The 17,271-nt window shown below is 49.2% G+C and overlaps 3 protein-coding genes across 4 annotated transcripts in view; 2 read left to right on the top strand and 1 right to left on the bottom strand.

Annotated features, from left to right (window-relative positions):
* Positions 1 to 2,599, bottom strand: part of LOC143955418 (uncharacterized) — a 43,451-nt gene extending 40,852 nt beyond the window's left edge. The window contains exon 1 of the mRNA XM_077465469.1: positions 2,408 to 2,599. The gene's annotated coding sequence lies outside the window, so the exon portion shown is untranslated. The remainder of the gene's footprint in view (positions 1 to 2,407) is intronic.
* LOC143956355 (uncharacterized) overlaps positions 1 to 17,271 on the top strand; it is a 141,859-nt gene that overhangs the window by 80,418 nt on the left and 44,170 nt on the right. The gene's annotated exons all lie outside the window — the stretch shown is intronic.
* Positions 3,056 to 16,939, top strand: LOC143956365 (gastrula zinc finger protein XlCGF53.1-like). Of its 2 annotated transcripts, none has more exons than XM_077466585.1 (8): positions 3,056 to 3,201; positions 3,312 to 3,447; positions 3,768 to 3,856; positions 6,991 to 7,173; positions 7,260 to 7,383; positions 7,500 to 7,597; positions 7,703 to 7,799; positions 15,977 to 16,939. In XM_077466585.1, exons 2-7 carry the CDS (start codon positions 3,375 to 3,377, stop codon positions 7,766 to 7,768), a joined length of 633 nt encoding a protein of 210 aa, XP_077322711.1. In that variant the 5' UTR covers positions 3,056 to 3,201; positions 3,312 to 3,374; the 3' UTR covers positions 7,769 to 7,799; positions 15,977 to 16,939. The 2 variants fall into 2 exon arrangements, with proteins under 2 accessions (XP_077322711.1, XP_077322710.1); XM_077466584.1 differs by having other exon boundaries at positions 15,974 to 16,938.

Raw genomic sequence — 17,271 nt, 5'->3', positions numbered from 1 at the left:
TGCTGCGCTCTATTTCCCCCTTCTTTTCATATCCCCAATTCAGCTAGGGATTTTGCAGAGCAGTGTTAACAGCTTTGCACATGCTCAGTTTTCACAGAGTTTCTATGCCGATCACTTCCTCCCTATCACATCTGAGCAGCCCATGTGACTTTAGAGTCAGACATGTGGGTGTATACACAGTGGTAAATGACAGCCCACTCCCTCCCTCCTCCTCCATGCCCACTAACCAGCTAAACACAATGGGGGTGGGATATTACATGTAGATTGATGGAGGCTTCACTACCCTCTTATTATAAAACACAGGCTGGAGGGACGTGACACAACCTGTGACTGGCAGAAATCTGCCAACACCATGTTATTGCCAAAAATGGTAAAATTTGATTTCAAATATATATTTGTATGACAATTTAAAACAGTTTATTGATATTATTTATTTATTTTTACTCTGTATTCCAAAGGCTGTTTTTTTGAACATGTGAAAAGCAGTAGGGCACTAGAAACCCTCCTGCCTACACTATATCACCATAAATATTGGGACGCCTGCCTTTACATGCACATGAACTTTAGTGGAATCCCAGTCTTAGTCCGTAGGGTTCAATATTGAGTTGGCCCTCCCTTTGCAGCTATAACAGCTTCAACTCTTCTGGGAAGGCCGTCCACAAGGTTTAGGAGTGTGTCTATGGGAATGTTTGATCATTCTTCCAGAAGCGCATTTGTGAGATCAGGCAGGGCTCGCTTGGACAAGAAGGCTTGGCTCGCAGTCTCCCCTCTAATTCACCTCAAAGGGGTTCTACCGAGTTGAAGTCTGGACTCTGTGCAGGCCAGTCAAGTTCCTCCACCTCAAACTCACTCATCCATGCCTTTATGGACCTTGCTTTATGCACTGGTGTGCAGTCATGTTGGAACAGGAAGGGGCCATCCCCAAACTGTTTCCACAAAGTTGGGTGCATGAAATTGTCCAAAATGACTTGGTATGCTGACAACTTAAGAGTTCCCTTCACTGGAACTAAGGGGCCAAGCCCAACCCCTGAAATACAATCCCACACCATAATCCTCCCTCCACCAAATGATTTGGACCAGTGCACAAAGCAAGGTCCATAAAAGGTATGGATAAGCGAGTTTGCAGTGGAGGAACTTGACCCCAAACTCGAGGGCTTGAGGAATTTGGGGGGGGGGGGTTTGGAATGTGACCCCCCAAAATTAAAGGACTACAGGTCCCAGCATAAATCCCTCAGAGCTGAAGATGTCACACCCTGTGGCCCACCAACTAGTGAAGAACTACAGATCCCAATAAGAACCAGTGAATCTATAGGGTCCCACCCTTAGATCTCAAGAGTTCATACTGGGACTTGTAGTCCTTCACTTCTTTGGGGGGAGACATATCCATAGATATGAGGGGTTCTTGCTGGGACTTGAAGTCCTTCACTTTTTTTGGGGGGGGGGGGGGTCACATCCTCAGATATCAGGGGTTCATGCTGGGACTTGTCCTTCACTTTTGGAGTGGAGTCATATCCTTAGATCAAAGTTCATGCTGGGACTTGTAGTCCTTCAATTTGGGAGAGAGGGGGGTCACATCCTTAGATATCAGGGGTTCATGCTGGGACTTGTAGTACTTCACCTTTGGAGGGGAGTCACATGTCACATCCTTAGATCTCAGGGGCTCATGCTGGGACTTGTAGCCCATCACTTTTGGGAGATGTGACTCTCCCAAATGTGAAGGACTGCAAGTCCCAGCAAGCATGAACCTCTCAGAGCTAAGGAATGATCCCCCTCAACTAGTGAATTGTCTAAATAGGGTATCATAAAGAATCTTTTTTTCTTGGGGGGGGGGGTTGTCCCTGAATGGCAGTTTGGAAATGTGGTCAACCTAGATGGAGGGTGATGGATAACCACCATCCTTGTGGGTGCCAGTAGTCAACATTGACTTGACATCATTTAATATTATTAAAGTGGTTGTAAACCCTTACAACACACTTTGACCTACAGGTAAGCCTAGATTAAGGTTTAACTGTAGGTCCAAGAAATATCTCCTAAACCTATACGGTTTAGGAGATATTTACCCGAAGACAGCCACCGCCGATATGCCGCGCGTGGCGGCTCCCGTGCGCATGAGCGGGAGTGACGTAATTGCGGCTTCGCCGAATGACAGCGGCGTAGCAGCGAGACCCACCGAGAAGATGGATCCCCTGGACTACAGGGGACAGCGGTGACTTCGCTGGCTCCTGTGTCAGGTAAGTGACACATAATGGACTACTATGCGATGCATAGTAGTCCATTATGCTTTACCTTTGTAGGGAATGAAAGAGGAAGTAAACTCATCAGGGTTTACTTCCTCTTTAATAATAATAATAATAGTAAACACACCAATAATAAAAAAACATGTCTGACTATTTTTTTTTTTTTTTACCTCTTACAGGAAACAGTCCTGGGAATTGTAGTACTGCAGGGAATTCTGGGAATTGTAGTCCTGCTGGCAATACAGGGGATTTCCTGGAAATCCTGGGTCATTTAGGGTCTCCTCCCTTCATGGATTCGGCAATACCTATGGATCAAGATGAGAGCTCAAGGAAGCCAGGCTTGTTTTCATCTTTAAAAAAAAGGATATGGACCACGACAAAATGGCTGCACTGAGGACATGTGTGTCATTACCTCTTAACCCCTACTTGATCTTTTGTTGTTGCCTGGAGGATCAGCAAGCTTGAAGGAACATGACCATCAGGGGCGAGAAGGATACATATAGATTTTTATGATAGGGAGACGGGAAAAGGACAGGCAGGAAGTCATCTGGAATGCATAGAAAGGAAGTTCTGGGTAAGAGGTTACAAGAAAGAAGCCAAGGTGGCCATTAATAGTACTGGCAGCAGACAATTGGTTCTATCCGTCTCCTGCCCTCATTGATTTGGCAATAGCTGTGTATCAAGATGAGAGCTTGAGGAAGCCAAGTTTGTTTTCATCCTTTAAAAAAAAAAGATATGGACCACAACAAAATGGCTGCCCAAAGGACATGTGTGTTATTACCTTCTAACCACTACTTTATCTTTTGGTGTTGCCTGGAAGGCATCAGACCCTCCATATAGGATCAGCAAGCTTGAAGGAACATGGGCAGCAGTGGTGAGAAGGCTACGTGTAGATTTTTATAATAGGGAGACATGAAAAGGACAGGCAAGAAGTCATCTGGAATTCATGGAAAGGAAGTTCCAGGTCAGAGGTCAAGGGAAAGAAGCCAAGGAAGCCATTAATGGTACTGGCAGCAGACAATTCCTTCTGTCCCATTCTCCATTTCATTTTCTTCCTTTTGGTTCTGTTTCTAGGTACAGCCAGGCATCCTCGACCCGACTCTACATCTGTCGTAACATGGAGCATCGATAAGTCTAATGAGAAGGAAGCACGAGCTAATTAGACCAGGAGATGCTACATGCAAATATTATGGAAATCATAATTGTATAGGTGAGTTTATCATCCAGACAAGTCTCGCTCCTCACGGTGTGAACTAATGTGGGGTAAGGGCATGCAGTGTTTGGGGTGGCCTTGGATGGGATGGTCCATGATCTTCAGAGTTAAATAGTGTAAATTCATACACAGTTGGCTTCAATCCGACCAACCAATCATCTTTTTTTCTGATCACTTACAGCCTGGTTTATGATTTAAGGGGGTGTGCATTAGTCAATGGTGATTTAATACCATAATAATTGTTTTTTGTTTAAATTAATTCTGTGTGTATAATATTTTTCCTATTTTCTGACTTCAGGATCCTCCCCATGTGATAGCCGACCCCAGGATGCATGAGGACCAGAGTCACGTGCCAGAGAAGATAATACAGCTCACCCTGGAGATCATCTACCTGCTGACCGGAGAGGTGAGGAGGATTCTGGGGGGTCACATGACATCACTCTTATCTCTATTAATAAAACACAGACCTGACCGAAGAGGTGAGGAGGATTCTGTGAGGTCACATGACATCACTCTTATCTCTATTAATAAAACACAGACCTGACCGGAGAGGTGAGGAGGATTCTGGGAGGTCACATGACATCACTCTTATCTCTATTAATAAAACACAGACCTGGCCGGAGAGGTGAGGAGGATTCTGGGAGGTCACATGACATCACTCTTATCTCTATTAATAAAACACAGACCTGACCGAAGAGGTGAGGAGGATTCTGGGAGGTCACATGACATCACTCTTATCCCTATTAATAAAACACAGACCTGACCGGAGAGGTGAGGAGGATTCTGGGGGGTCACATGACATCACTCTTATCTCTATTAATAAAACACAGACCTGACCGGAGAGGTGAGGAGGATTCTGGGGGGTCACATGACATCACTCTTATCTCTATTAATAAAACACAGACCTGGCCGGAGAGGTGAGGAGGATTCTGGGAGGTCACATGACATCACTCTTATCTCTATTAATAAAACACAGACCTGACCGGAGAGGTGAAGAGGATTCTGGGAGGTCACATGACATCTCGCTTATCTCTAGTTAAAAAACACCTAATCTAAGCAGAGGAAGGAGATTTTTAAGGAGCAGTGATCCAAGTTACTGTGTTATATTCAGGGCTTTTTTTCCAAGAATAGGTGCAGGATTTTAGGGAGCAGGACCCTGTCTGTGAGGGCATGTAGTGATGTGAAGTGTTTGTGATGAGTCAGATGGTGGGTGTGGCCAAATTGCACTAAATGTGGAAGGATCTTAACAGGGTATTGTGCAGGGTTCAGGAGTCCATTTTGCACAGAGTTCATGGTTCCGGAGTTCAGCATGCCAAAAATGCAGGATTTAGTAGCACACTACACGCGGAGTGCAGGGTTCTGAAATGCATTATGCACAGGGTACAAGGTTCAGGAGTGCCTTTATATACAGGGTGCAGAGTTCATGAGTGGGCTATGCACGGAGTGCAGGGTTCAGAAGTGTGCTATATGTGGAGTGCAGGATTCAGGAATGCATTACGCATGAAATGTGGGGTTTATGAGTGCACTACACACAGAGTGCAGGGTTCAAGATTGAGTTAAACATTGAGTGGAAGATTCAGGAGTGCTTTGTGCATAGAGTGCGGGGTGCAGGAGTGCCCTGCGCACAGAGAGTGGGGTTCAGGAGTGGCCTACGCACAGAGGGCGGGGTTCAGGAGTGACCTACGCACAGAGCCCGGGGTTCAGGAGTGCCCTACGCACAGAGTGCTGGGTTCAGGAGTGCCCTACGCACAGAGCCCGGGGTTCAGGAGTGCTCTATGCACAGAGTGCAGGTATCAGGAGTGCTCTATGCACAGAGTGCAGGTATCAGGAGTGCTCTACGCACAGAGCGCAGGTTTCAGGAGTGCTCTACAGACAGAGCCCAGGGTTCAAGAGTACTCTGTATGCGGGGTGCAGGATTGTGCTACAGACAGATTTCAGGTTCAGGAAGTGCATTAAGCACAGAGTGCAGGGTTCAGGAGTTTGCTAAACACACACTGTGGGTTCAAGAGTGCTCTGAGCGCAGTGTGCAGGGTTCAGGAGTGCTCTGAGCACAGTGTGAAGGGTTCAGGAGTGCTCTGAGCACAGTGTGAAGGGTTCAGGAGTGCTCTGAGCACAGTGGGCAGGATTCAGGAGTGCTCTGAGCATAGTGTACAGGGTTCAGGAGTGCTCTGAGCACAGTGTGCAGGGTTCAGGAGTGCTCTGAGCCCAGAGTGCAGAATTCAGGAGTCTGCTACACACAGAGTGCAGGAGTTCTCTATGCACATAGTGTGCTATGTATGGAGCGCAGGATTCAGGAATGCTACATGCATGGAATGTAGGGTTTAGGAGTGCACTACAGACAGAGTGCAGGGTTCAGGATTGAGTTAAACATTGAGTGGAAGATTCAGGAGCGCTCTACGCACAGAGCGCCGGATTTAGGAGTGCTCTACACACAGAGCGCGGGGTTCAGGAGTGCTCTACACACAGATCGCGGGGCTCAGGAGTGCTCTACGCCCAGAGCGCAGGGTTCAGGAGTGCTCTACGCCCAGAGCGCAGGGTTCAGGAGTGCTCTACGCACAGAGCATGGGGTTCAGGTGTGCTCTACGCACAGAGCACGGGATTCAGGAGTGCTCTATGTACAGAGCTCAGTGTTCAGGAGTGTTCTACGCACAGAGCGTGGGGGTTCAGGTGTGCTCTACGCACAGAGCACGGTATTCAGGAGTGCTCTATGTACAGAGCTCAGTGTTCAGGCGTGCTCTATGTACAGAGCTCAGTGTTCAGGAGTGCTCTACGCACAGAGCATGGGGTTCAGGAGTGCTCTGCACACAGAGTGTGGGGTGCAGGAGTGTGCTAAAGACAGATTGCAGGTTCAGGAAGTGCATTAAGCGCAGAGTGCAGGGTTCAGGAGTTTGCTACACACACATTGCAGGTTCAGGAGTGCTCTACACACAGAGTGCATGGTTCTGGAGTGCTCTGAGCACAGAGTGTGTGGTGCAGGAGTGCTCTACGCAAATAGCACAGTGTTCAGGAGTGCTCTACGCAAATAGCGCAGTGTTCAGGAGTGCTCTACGCAAATAGCGCAGTGTTCAGGAGTGCTCTACGTACAGAGTGCAGGGTTCTGGAGTACTCTGAGCACAGAGTGCGGGGTGCAGGAGTACTATACACACAGATTGTGGGTTCAGGAGTGCATTACACACAGAGTGCAGGTTTCAGGCCTCTTCTACAGCTTTACATCTGCATTCCCCATCCTCATCTCACTTTTTGCACCCTACCTTAGCTCTGACCTCTGCACCACCCCCCAATCCCTCAGCTTTGCACACAACCCCCTCTCCTGCCCTCATCTTCATCCCCCCTCCCCCTTCAGAGATTCACCATCCTCCACATGCTTATATTTCACTTCTCCGCAGCCGGACTGGCTCTAGTACCTTCTGTGCTGAGGCTTATTTCTCTGTGTGGAGCCACCGGAGAAGTGCATAATCACAAGTGAATGAGGTGATGGAACACAGTTCTGCCTGAAAAAAGCCCTGATTATAATTACGTGTTTTCTTTATCATTTTGCAGCATTATAGATCTTTGAAGGAGACTCTTAATCATGTGACACTCAGGAGCAGTCCCCGTGTGTCAAGAAGATTGAGCAGCAGCCAGGAACCCAAAATGGAACCTCCGACTCCTTCCCTGACACACGAAAGAAACAACAAAATTCTAGAAGTCACCAGAAAGATCATTGAGCTGCTGACAGGAGAGGTGAGCGGTGCCGGGAATTCTGGGACATTATCCAGTAACAGAGAAGGGATGTGTCTGGATGGTGACTGTATCATTGTGTGTGTCAGGTTCCTATAAGGTGTCAGGATGTCACTGTCTATTTCTCCATGGAGGAGTGGGAGTATTTAGAAGGACACAAGGATCTCTACAAGGACGTCATGATGGAGAATCAGCCGCCCCTCACATCACTGGGTAAGAGGAGACTTTATTGTAAAGGAGAGAGCAGTACGGAGGGTCCACCTAGATCCCCCATCATCTGATAAACACATAGAAACAATGTATTCAGTCAGTGTGTGTGTTTTCTACAGATGGATCCAGTAATGGGAACCCACCAGAGAGATGTCCCTGTCTTCTGTATTCCCGGGATTCCACTCAGGAAGATCACACTGTCCCTCACCAGGTTCAGGTAGGTGGAACGGAGGATTTTTGCCGAACACCAAAGTGACTCTACAATGTTGGTTTTGTGTCAGGTTGCTAATTTAGTTATTGAGTTGTTTTGTGGATTGTTTAGGGAAAAACCTGGATTAGAAAGAAAGCTGTTGATGAAGTTGAGACGGATGAGGATGATCCATCTTGAGAGGAAGAAAGTCCCTCAGAGATGAGCTCAGGTGAGTGATAAACATTACAGAAAAGGGGGCGTGGCCTGGCTGGCGATGGAGTAGGACGCGTGTGAGCTGAGCTCCGTACCATCTAACATCCTACAAGCCTATCCTTGAAGCCCGCAGATCTCCTTGTGTTCTCCAGCTATACCAGTCGGTGTCCGGATAGTGTGCGAGCATGTCCCCATCGAAGAGAAGTGCTGCGGCGGCTGCGGCACTAGATAAATTCCGACGACAAGACCGGGACCACGAGGACCAACATGGCGGCCCGACCGCCCAGCCTGTGGAGCCTGCCGCGGCGGAGACGGCGAGAGTGCTGGACGCGATCTCCTCCTGCCAATCTGTCCTGACGTGCAAGATCGAGGAGGTTAAAGTGGACATCTCCCTGGTCCGACAGGATCTCTCCAAATTGCGCGACAGGGTCACAGAAACGGAGACCAGAATTAGCCAAGCTGAGGATGTACTATTCCCGCTGCAGAATGCGCAGGAGGATATCCAGAGAAGATTGCAGGCACTGGCCCAGAAGCAAGACGACCTGGAGAATAGGGCCCGCCGGTCCAATTTGAGGTTCGTGGGTCTACCGGAGGGCTCGGAGGGGACTGACCCGGCTACATTCTTGGAGAACCTTCTTATTAAAGCCTACGGCAGGGAGGCCTTTTCTTCCTCGTTTGTGGTGGAGCGGGCGCACAGGATGCCGGCGCGTCCGCCGCCTGAAGGTGCCCCTCCGCGTACCTTTATAGCCAAGTTGCTGAATTACCGGGACAGGGACGCTATCCTGAGACTTACCCGAGAAAGAGGAAACATTCCCTTTCAGAATGGCCATATATCCGTTTTCCCGGACTTCTTGGCAGAGGTACAGCGGCAGAGATCGCGCTTTGTGGATATTAAACGCCGCCTCCGAGCCCATCACATTAAATACTCCATGCTTTTTCCAGCCAGACTCCGGGTTGCGGGAGAGGACCGAGCACATTTTTTTGAGGACCCGGCGGCGGCGGTGGCCTGGTTGGATCAACAGGATGCGGCCCGTAACCGGCCGCCGCGAAATTGATCGCCCCCCGGCCCTGTCCAACCATCGTTTGTCCGCACCCGGCCTCCTTGGCCACTAGGAGCTGTTGTTTAGGCGGATTTGCGGACTGAGCCCTGCCGAAGCGGCTGCATCGTTGATCTTTTGGACACCTGAGCTTACCTAAGACTACTTTGCTCCTTCTGTGGATTTCGGGCACGTCCATGCCATCCCTTTCTCCGAAGGCTTCTTTACTCTGCAGCGGACGTGCAACGGCCAGCCATCGTTATACTGCGGTGACCGTACTCCTTTTCCTGATGCCCGTTACCCAGTGAGGACTCCGTTGTAACGGTACTCCCCTACCCCGATATCGGCCTTGGTTCCCCCTTCCATTTTTCCCCCTTTTCACTCCTCCTCATCTCCCCCGGTGTACCTGGTCCCCAGCCCACACCCCCCCCCCACCCTTTTCTTTTTGTCCCCCCTCCTCGGTCCCCTCTCCATCATGCTATGTTCCATTCTCTCTCCCATCTCGGGGCCCCTCGCACCTTTCTCCTCCTCCTCTCCCCCGTCATTCCTCTCTCTCTTTTCTCCCTCTGCTCCTACCTGATCCGGCCTTCCCCTCCTCTATTTCCCTTGTGGCTGGGTTCCTACTACGATGGGGTTTGATGCACCGGGACGCTTGGCGAATTTTCTCTGCTGGCGCCGAGACCCGGGGTTGGGTCCTCGGCGGGCTCTGACCCTTCTCGTGAGCTCCCATAGTAGGGGACATGCTGATATACTATACGACTTTCATGCTTTGCAATTGTATTGACGAGACTATATTGGGCACTATATGATTATGGTGCTGAGGGCACGGCTCACTCATATGCCTGTCTGCTGGTTGCTGTACCGGCGGGCGGTGTGTGCGTGCCGTGCTCCATCGCTGGGATAGCACCCAGCGGACCTTTCGCTCTCATATTTCACCAGGCTTAACCTGGTTATGTTTTGTTTTGGGATGTATGCTCCGGCTTGGTTGGGGGGGCTGAGAGCAGGGAGGGGGGGGTTGGGAAGTTTGATAGTTAATGTCAGGTTTAGTTGCAGGTTTTACTCGGGTGCTATTGTTCGCACATTACACATGACCACAGGACGTGTTCCGGTACAAATTATAATTTGTAAAAGTCATTTTGAAATGTATGATTATGCTGTGTTGGGGGGGGTCACTGTCTTGGGGATCGCCCGCCCTCCTCCGTATCCTAAGTTTATTACTTACTACCTCAGGGTGAGTTAAAATTCCTGTCCTGGAACGTTCGAGGGTTGCGGGATAAATTGAAACGTACAGCAGTGTTTGACCGTCTCAAATCCTATAGGGCTAATGTTATCGTGCTGGTGGAGACACATATTACCGGACAATTACAGCTGGCGTTGAAACGCCCCTGGATTGGCTGGGCATATCATGCCACCTATACCCCCTACTCCCGTGGGGTCACTGTCCTCGTGACCAAATCTACCCAATTCGAGCTATTATCTATGCGGACGGATCCCCAGGGCAGGTACCTGTTCTTGCATTGTATTCTTTGTGGGGCCCAATACCTTATACTGGCATTTTATGTTCCCCCGCCATACAACTCTACAGTTATCACTGAGGGCCTATCCTATATGGCCATGTACCCCTCCACCCCCGCCATTTGGCTAGGAGATTTTAACATGGTGCAAAATAGGGACTTAGACAGGATGCGTATCACTGGGGATGCCTGTGGCCACGGGGAGACCAGATTGGGTCGCATACTGCGGGAGTTTTCGCTTGTGGACCCGTGGCGCCACAGGTATCCCGAGAAACGGGAGTACTCTTGTTTCTCTGCAACCCATTCCTCTATGTCCCGCATCGATTACATCTTAACGGCTGAGAGCCTGCTGCCCGGACTGGCGGACGCAGGGTACTGCGCCCGTTCGCTCTCGGACCATGCTCCTTGTTGGGCAACTCTCAGGCTGGCACGCCAGGCAGATCCGAAGCAGTGGAGACTCCACCCCTTTTGGCTGTCGGCGTTGAGCGAATGCGAGGATATAGAAGAGGAATGGCGATTTTACTTTGACACCAACAGAGACTCGGCCCGTACGGACCACGTTTGGGAGGCCTTCAAGCTGCATGTCCGCTCCACCCTCTCGCGGCGCATAGGCCGGCTGAAACAGGCTTCTCAGACACAGATGAAGCAGGTTACTGAGGCATTGGATGCGGTTGCGGCCGACTTCTGTGCTGACCCTACCCAGGCAAAGGCACAGCTGCTCAGACAACACACCCGAGCGGTTGAACACCTACAATTTGAACAGGCTAAACGGAAGCTATTTTTCACCAGACAACGGGTTTTTGAGCAGGGTGAACGCGCAGGGAAGCTTCTGGCATATTTGGCACACCAGGACTCCAGACCCCCGGTGGTGGTCTCTTTGACCAATCACCGGGGAGTTGAGGTGTCCGAGCCTCAGGCGGTGGCGGATATGTTCCGAGAGTTCTATATGACGACTTATACCTCTCAAGTACATATACCAAGAACGGAGACTAGGACCTATTTGGAGGGAATATCTCTTCCTAGACTATCCCCGACTCAGGTTGCAGATCTTGATGCCCCTCTAACTAGTGATGAGGTCGCACTGGCGATTTCCTCACTGGCATCAGCAAAAGCCCCCGGACAAGACGGTATCCCTCTAGATTTCTATGCCCAGTATTCTAATGTGTTAGTTCCAGAATTATTGAAACTGTTCAAATATATGCTTGACTCGGGAACCATCCCCGAGACGCTGCGTCAGGCCACCATCATTGTGCTACCCAAGCCTGGCAAGGACCCACACCTTCCTGAATCTTACCGCCCCATCTCCTTACTCCAGACCGATATCAAAATTTTAGCTAAAATCTTAGCCATCAGACTGAACAAGGTTATACTGTCCCTTGTACACCCAGACCAGACTGGCTTTATGCCGGGAAAGAACACGGCTATGAACATTCGCCGGGTGTTTATGAATGTGCAAGCTAGGCACAGCTCGATGGGGTCGAGGGTGGTGGTGTCCTTAGATGCGGCCAAAGCCTTCGACTCCATTGAGTGGGAATACCTGTGGGAGTGCTTGGAGCGATTCGGTTTTGGCCCTGTTTTTGTGAGGTGGGTCACCCTACTCTACTACCAACCGACGGCCAGGGTCGCGGTGAATGGTTGGGTGTCGGATCCCTTTCCGGTCGGGCGGGGCACGCGTCAGGGCTGCCCGTTGTCCCCCCTTTTGTATGCCCTCGCGGCGGAACCCCTGGCGGCCAGGCTCCGGCATCATCCAGGGATAGCGGGTCTCTGCAGTGGTACCCTTGTAGAATCCGTAAGCATGTATGCGGATGATACCCTACTGTACCTGGAGGATGAGGGTCCTTCGTTGCGAAGGGCATTGGAGGTGGTGGGAGAGTTTGGCAGATATTCGGGGTTGGCCATAAATTGGTCCAAGTCCCAGATCTTACCGCTGGACGCGTCGGTACCGGATCGCGATGCGGCCTCCCTTCCCCTCGCCAGGGTCTCCGAAATTAAATACTTGGGGGTACGTATTACCAGGGAGCCGCGGGATTACCTACTACTTAATGTTGAGCCATTGTTTTTATTCCTTAAATCACGTACTCAGGCCTGGTCCCGTCTCCCTCTTGGGGTGATGGGCAGGGTTAATCTGACAAAAATGATTTTGCTCCCCAAAATTCTATACGCGCTCTGGCACTCCCCGGTTTTGATCCCTCTTCGATTTTTCAAAACAATAGACACTATTTTGAGTACTTTTTTATGGGGATCCTCTAGACATAAGCTGGCGTGGACTACCCTTAAAAACCCAACGGGATTGGGGGGGGTGGCCCTTCCGGATTTTAGAGCTTACTATTTGGCGGCGCAACTATCACATTTTTTTCACCTGCACAGGGCGGATGGGGCGAGGTACCAAACGCTGGTGGGTGGTGGGGAGGGTATGCCCACTCATACTCCCCTTCAGCTACTTTTCAGGGCGGGGAGGGCGGGGGGTGTCGCAACCCCCCTGCTGTCCTACCACAGGCAAATTTGGAGACTGGCGCTGGGACTAGTTGGCGCTGACTTTCATCACTCGCACACCCCACTGTGGTGTAACCCTGCGCTGAACGAACTATTAACTGTCCCTGGAGCTGCCCGTTGGGCCTCCAGGGGCATTGTCTTTCTGCACCAGGTTATAACCCCTCTGGGCGTTCGCGACTTTTCAGCGTTACGTGCGGAATTTGACTTGCCTCCTTCTATGCAATTCCAATACTTACAACTGCGGCATGCACTTCAAACCCAATTTGCTGAGGGCCCTCCCAACGTACAGACGTTGTCTCTGGTCGAGTTGTTACTGGGTGACAACTCGGCCCAATTAATTTCCACACTATACAGTCTACTGAGGAGGAGGGAAATAAATCAGATTTCGGAGAGGGCTAGGATCAGATGGGAGGGTGACCTGGGCCCACTGGACGGGTCGGATTGGGAGGAAGTGTTAGAAAACGTTAAATTGGTGTCCTTGAGTATTCCAGACCGCCTTACACAGCTATATTTCATTCACAGATCGTACCTGACCCCTACTAGGCTAGTTAAGTTCCGACCTGACTCAGACCCGGGGTGCCCTATGTGTTTCAGTCCCTCTGGTTCTCTCTATCACTTAGTATGGTTATGTCCTCAAATCCAAGGTTTCTGGATGCAAATAACTTCCTTCCTACACGACCACATGGGGTCACCCCTGCTCATGGACCCGAAAGTGTGTATATTAGGACTGCTCCCAGATGTCACGATAGATGTGTACCTTACCACATTCCTGCAGTCCACACTATTTACCGCAAGAAAGCTGATAGCAAAGATGTGGATGCGTCCAGCTCCCCCTGTGCTACGGGACTGGATTGTAGCAATCAATGATAAACTGCCTTATATAAAACTAGTGTACAGTCACCGTGGATGCCCCGCCAAATATAACAAGGTGTGGGACAGATGGTTAAATGCTGTGGAAACATGTGTGGACTGAAGTTAGCACGCCTGGTGTTCATGCCTTGAGGCAATTTGGGGAGGGATGGATGGGAGGTCCGTATGGCAATATACTCTGTTATCTAGATGGGTTCTCCTAGCTGTGCTAGGGATATGTTCAACATGGCATTGTTATACTGTGTGAGTTGTGTGGTTGCACCCACTACCATTTTTTATTGTAACCCTTTTCTATGATTAATAAACCTGCATTTGTTTAAAAAAAAAACATTACAGAAAAGTTTATTTGGTTGCCCTTTAGTAATCTCTTACCTATACATTGCCAAACCCCAAAACTTTTTTAGCCTACAGAAGAGAAATCATTACACCACTATCATATATTGAGGTCCTCAAAGTAGAAGTGGTTTGACTTTTAGTGTTCTCCTCTGCAACAGAAGGGTGAGACCACCAATGGACTGTGGTCAAGTGTTAGGCCTCATGCTCACTAGATGTTCTTACAGCTGTGATTTTTGGCTGCAGGCATTTTCTTCTGCAGCCAGTAAACTCTCCAGCATGTTGTCCATGCACCCATAGGCTGTTATCAGCGTTTTTTGGCAGGGGTGTTTTCTGGCTGGAAAAAGCCTCCAGAACTAGTGGGTTTTGAGAGTTTTTCATCTGTAAAAATGCTCCTACTCTGATAAAAGCTTAAAAACGCAAAAAAAACGTGGCTATTGGGTGTTTATCAGCGTTTTTGAGCCATAAGCTTTTGTGGGTGTATAGTTTTGCTAAAAAAAAAGCTAACCAAAGCTGAAAAATGCTACTGCAAAACTTATTCTACAGCTTCAGCTTTTTACTGGTGTTTTTATATCGTCTAATGTGCATGAGGCTATAAGCCAGCCATGAATGGTTCGAATTCCAGCCAGTTCAGCAGGAACCTCAAAGTAGGGTTGGTAAGACTTTTGGTGTTCTCCTCTGCAACAGTAGGGTGAGATGACCAACAGTGAACTGTAGTCAAGAGTTAGGCCGGCCATAGACGATTCGAATATCGGCCGGTCCCTGCTGAACCATCTATGGGCAGGCTGATTGCCTCAATCGACTTGTGTACAACCAGCATGTCGGATGTTTACATGCGATTATTGCCAGAAGCAATATTCATCGTGTTCTCCCAGCAGGGATGGCTCCCCGTGCTGGGAGAACACGATAGCTTCACTGGAGGGATTCCCCCATCAAAACTGACTGCGTTGATGGGGGAATCAAGTGATTTTCTTTCCTGTAAGTCATGGTTGCAAGAAAGAAAATCGCAACATCTATGGCCTGCCTAACTGTAGAACCGGGCACCATAGTCATTAGACACAATGAGGTTATTGTACTAAAACTGAAGAATGAAAAATCTGGTGCAGCTGTGCATGGTATCCAAGCAGCTTCTAACTTCAGCTCGTTCAATGAAGCTTTGGCAATAAAACCTGGAAGCTGATTGGTTTCTATGCAGAGCTGCACCAGATTTTGTGCTCTCCAGGTTTAGTAAATCAACCCCATTGTCACTGGTTGTAATTAGCTGAATTACTGGTGAAGCAATAAAATGGAGGACATGAACTGGCTGGTACTGCTTAGGAAACAGTAAGGTGAAGCAATAAAATGGAGGATATGATCTAAATCCATGGTGGAACTACCAGGGTCACAAAGGTTGCACTTGCGACCATCCATGGTGCTCCGCACTGTCGAGAGGCCCCAGCAGGATTGATGGCCCAGGTGCTCTGAGCTGAGTGCATCTCTCTCATACAGCCCGGAGCCTGCACTGGCAATTCTTCTTCCCCTGCATGGATGGGAGAGGAGAGAGCCGATCTGCTTCTTCTTCTCCCACCCCTCTCCTCCTGTGTGTGCAGCTAAGCAGCTGACATTCAGGTGGGGCAGGGGGGCCCTTCATGTTTTTTTTGCACCGGGGGCCCTGAAGATTCTAGTTATGCCTCTGATCTGACTGGTACTGCTTATGAAACAGTAAGCTGAAGCAATAAAACAGAGGACATGATCTGACTGGTACTGCTTAGGAAACAGGAAGACAAAGCATTAAAATGGAGGACATGATCTGACTGATACTGCTTAGGAACTGTTAAGTTGAAGCAATAAAACTGAGGCCATGATCTGACTGGTACTGCTTAGGAAATGGTAATGTTTGATGAACTTAACTTTTTTTTTTTTTTAGCTTTACTGATTGGATCTCTTGTGCTTTTTTTCCCTAGAAGATAGACATCTCCTTTTGTCTTCAGACTTTGATGTAGAAGATGAGGACATAACAGGTGGTTCTCCAGAAGGAAACATCAGTACTGCAAATATCCGACAAGGACGTATTAGGTTGAATAAATCCCTAGATGCCTCTAGCGATGAGAAACCTCTTACTGATACTCTTACACAGCCTAGCCTTGGATGGGGAAAGTGTTTTCCTCAGAGGGCAGAACTTGACCACCTCCAAAAGCTTAATTCCATTAAGAAGCCATTTCAGTGCACTGAGTGCGGGAAATGTTTCGGCTACAGGTCGCTACTGGCTACCCATTGGAGGATCCATGGGGAGAACGCCCCTTTCCCTGTCTGATTTGCGATAAACGCTTTGCGCAGAAAATGTATCTTGAAAACCACAAGCGAACTCACATGGGTGAAAAGCCCTATGAATGCACTCAGTGCGCAAAATGTTTTAGTAACCATCCGGCTTTGATCGCGCACCAGAAAAAACTGAAAAAAAACAGAAAGCAGAAAACCCTTCACCTGCAAAACAGATCTCACAAACCACCAAAGGGAGGAGCCATATTTGCGCTCCAGACATGGGCAACATTTGACGGACACATCATCTTTGACAGAACGTCAGGAAGCTCCTGGGGTGGAAAAGCTGCTGTCATGCACTGTATGCGGGAAGAATTTCAGTCATAGGTCCACACTCACCATGCATCTCCGAATTCACACGGGAGAGAAGCTGTGCACCTGCTCCGACTGCGGGAAACAATTTGCGCAGAAGGTGGGTCTTATCATGCACCAGAGGACCCACACAGGCGAGTGCCCCTATACTTGTCCAGAGTGCGGGAAACGTTTCGCACAAAAGGTTGGGCTGGTCAAACACCAAAGAGCACACAAAGGCCAGAAGCCTTTTTGGTGTGGTCAGTGTGGAAAAGGATTCCAAATTTCAGCAGGTCTGGCCAGTAGTGATGGCCGAACGGTTCGCCCGGCGGTCGTTTCGCGGCGAATTTCCGACATTCGCGGTCCGCACGTTCGAACGCCTTTTTCCGTCGTTCGCCGCGGCGGACTTACGTGTTTAATGTATACAAGAACTTTAACCTTTGGTGACACGTTTATCATGTGATACAGGACAGCCAATTGAGACATGACAGCACATGGACACTTGTACATTCCCCCTAACCTATAAATACACCCGATCCGGTGGCCATTTTACATTCTTTCTTCTGTTAAGATAGGGACAGGTTCCTGTGTGGAGTAGGGAGAGATAAACCACTAGCTATTTGGTACACAAAAGTTCTTTTCAGGACTGGTA

This window comes from Lithobates pipiens, unplaced genomic scaffold (assembly GCF_037356315.1).
Source record: "Lithobates pipiens isolate NorthernLeopardFrog02 unplaced genomic scaffold, aLitPip1_a1.2 Scaffold_35, whole genome shotgun sequence".
NCBI classification, from domain to species: Eukaryota; Metazoa; Chordata; class Amphibia; order Anura; family Ranidae; genus Lithobates; species Lithobates pipiens.
Note: the sequence above shows the minus strand (reverse complement) of the source record. Positions and strands in the feature narration are given on the sequence as shown.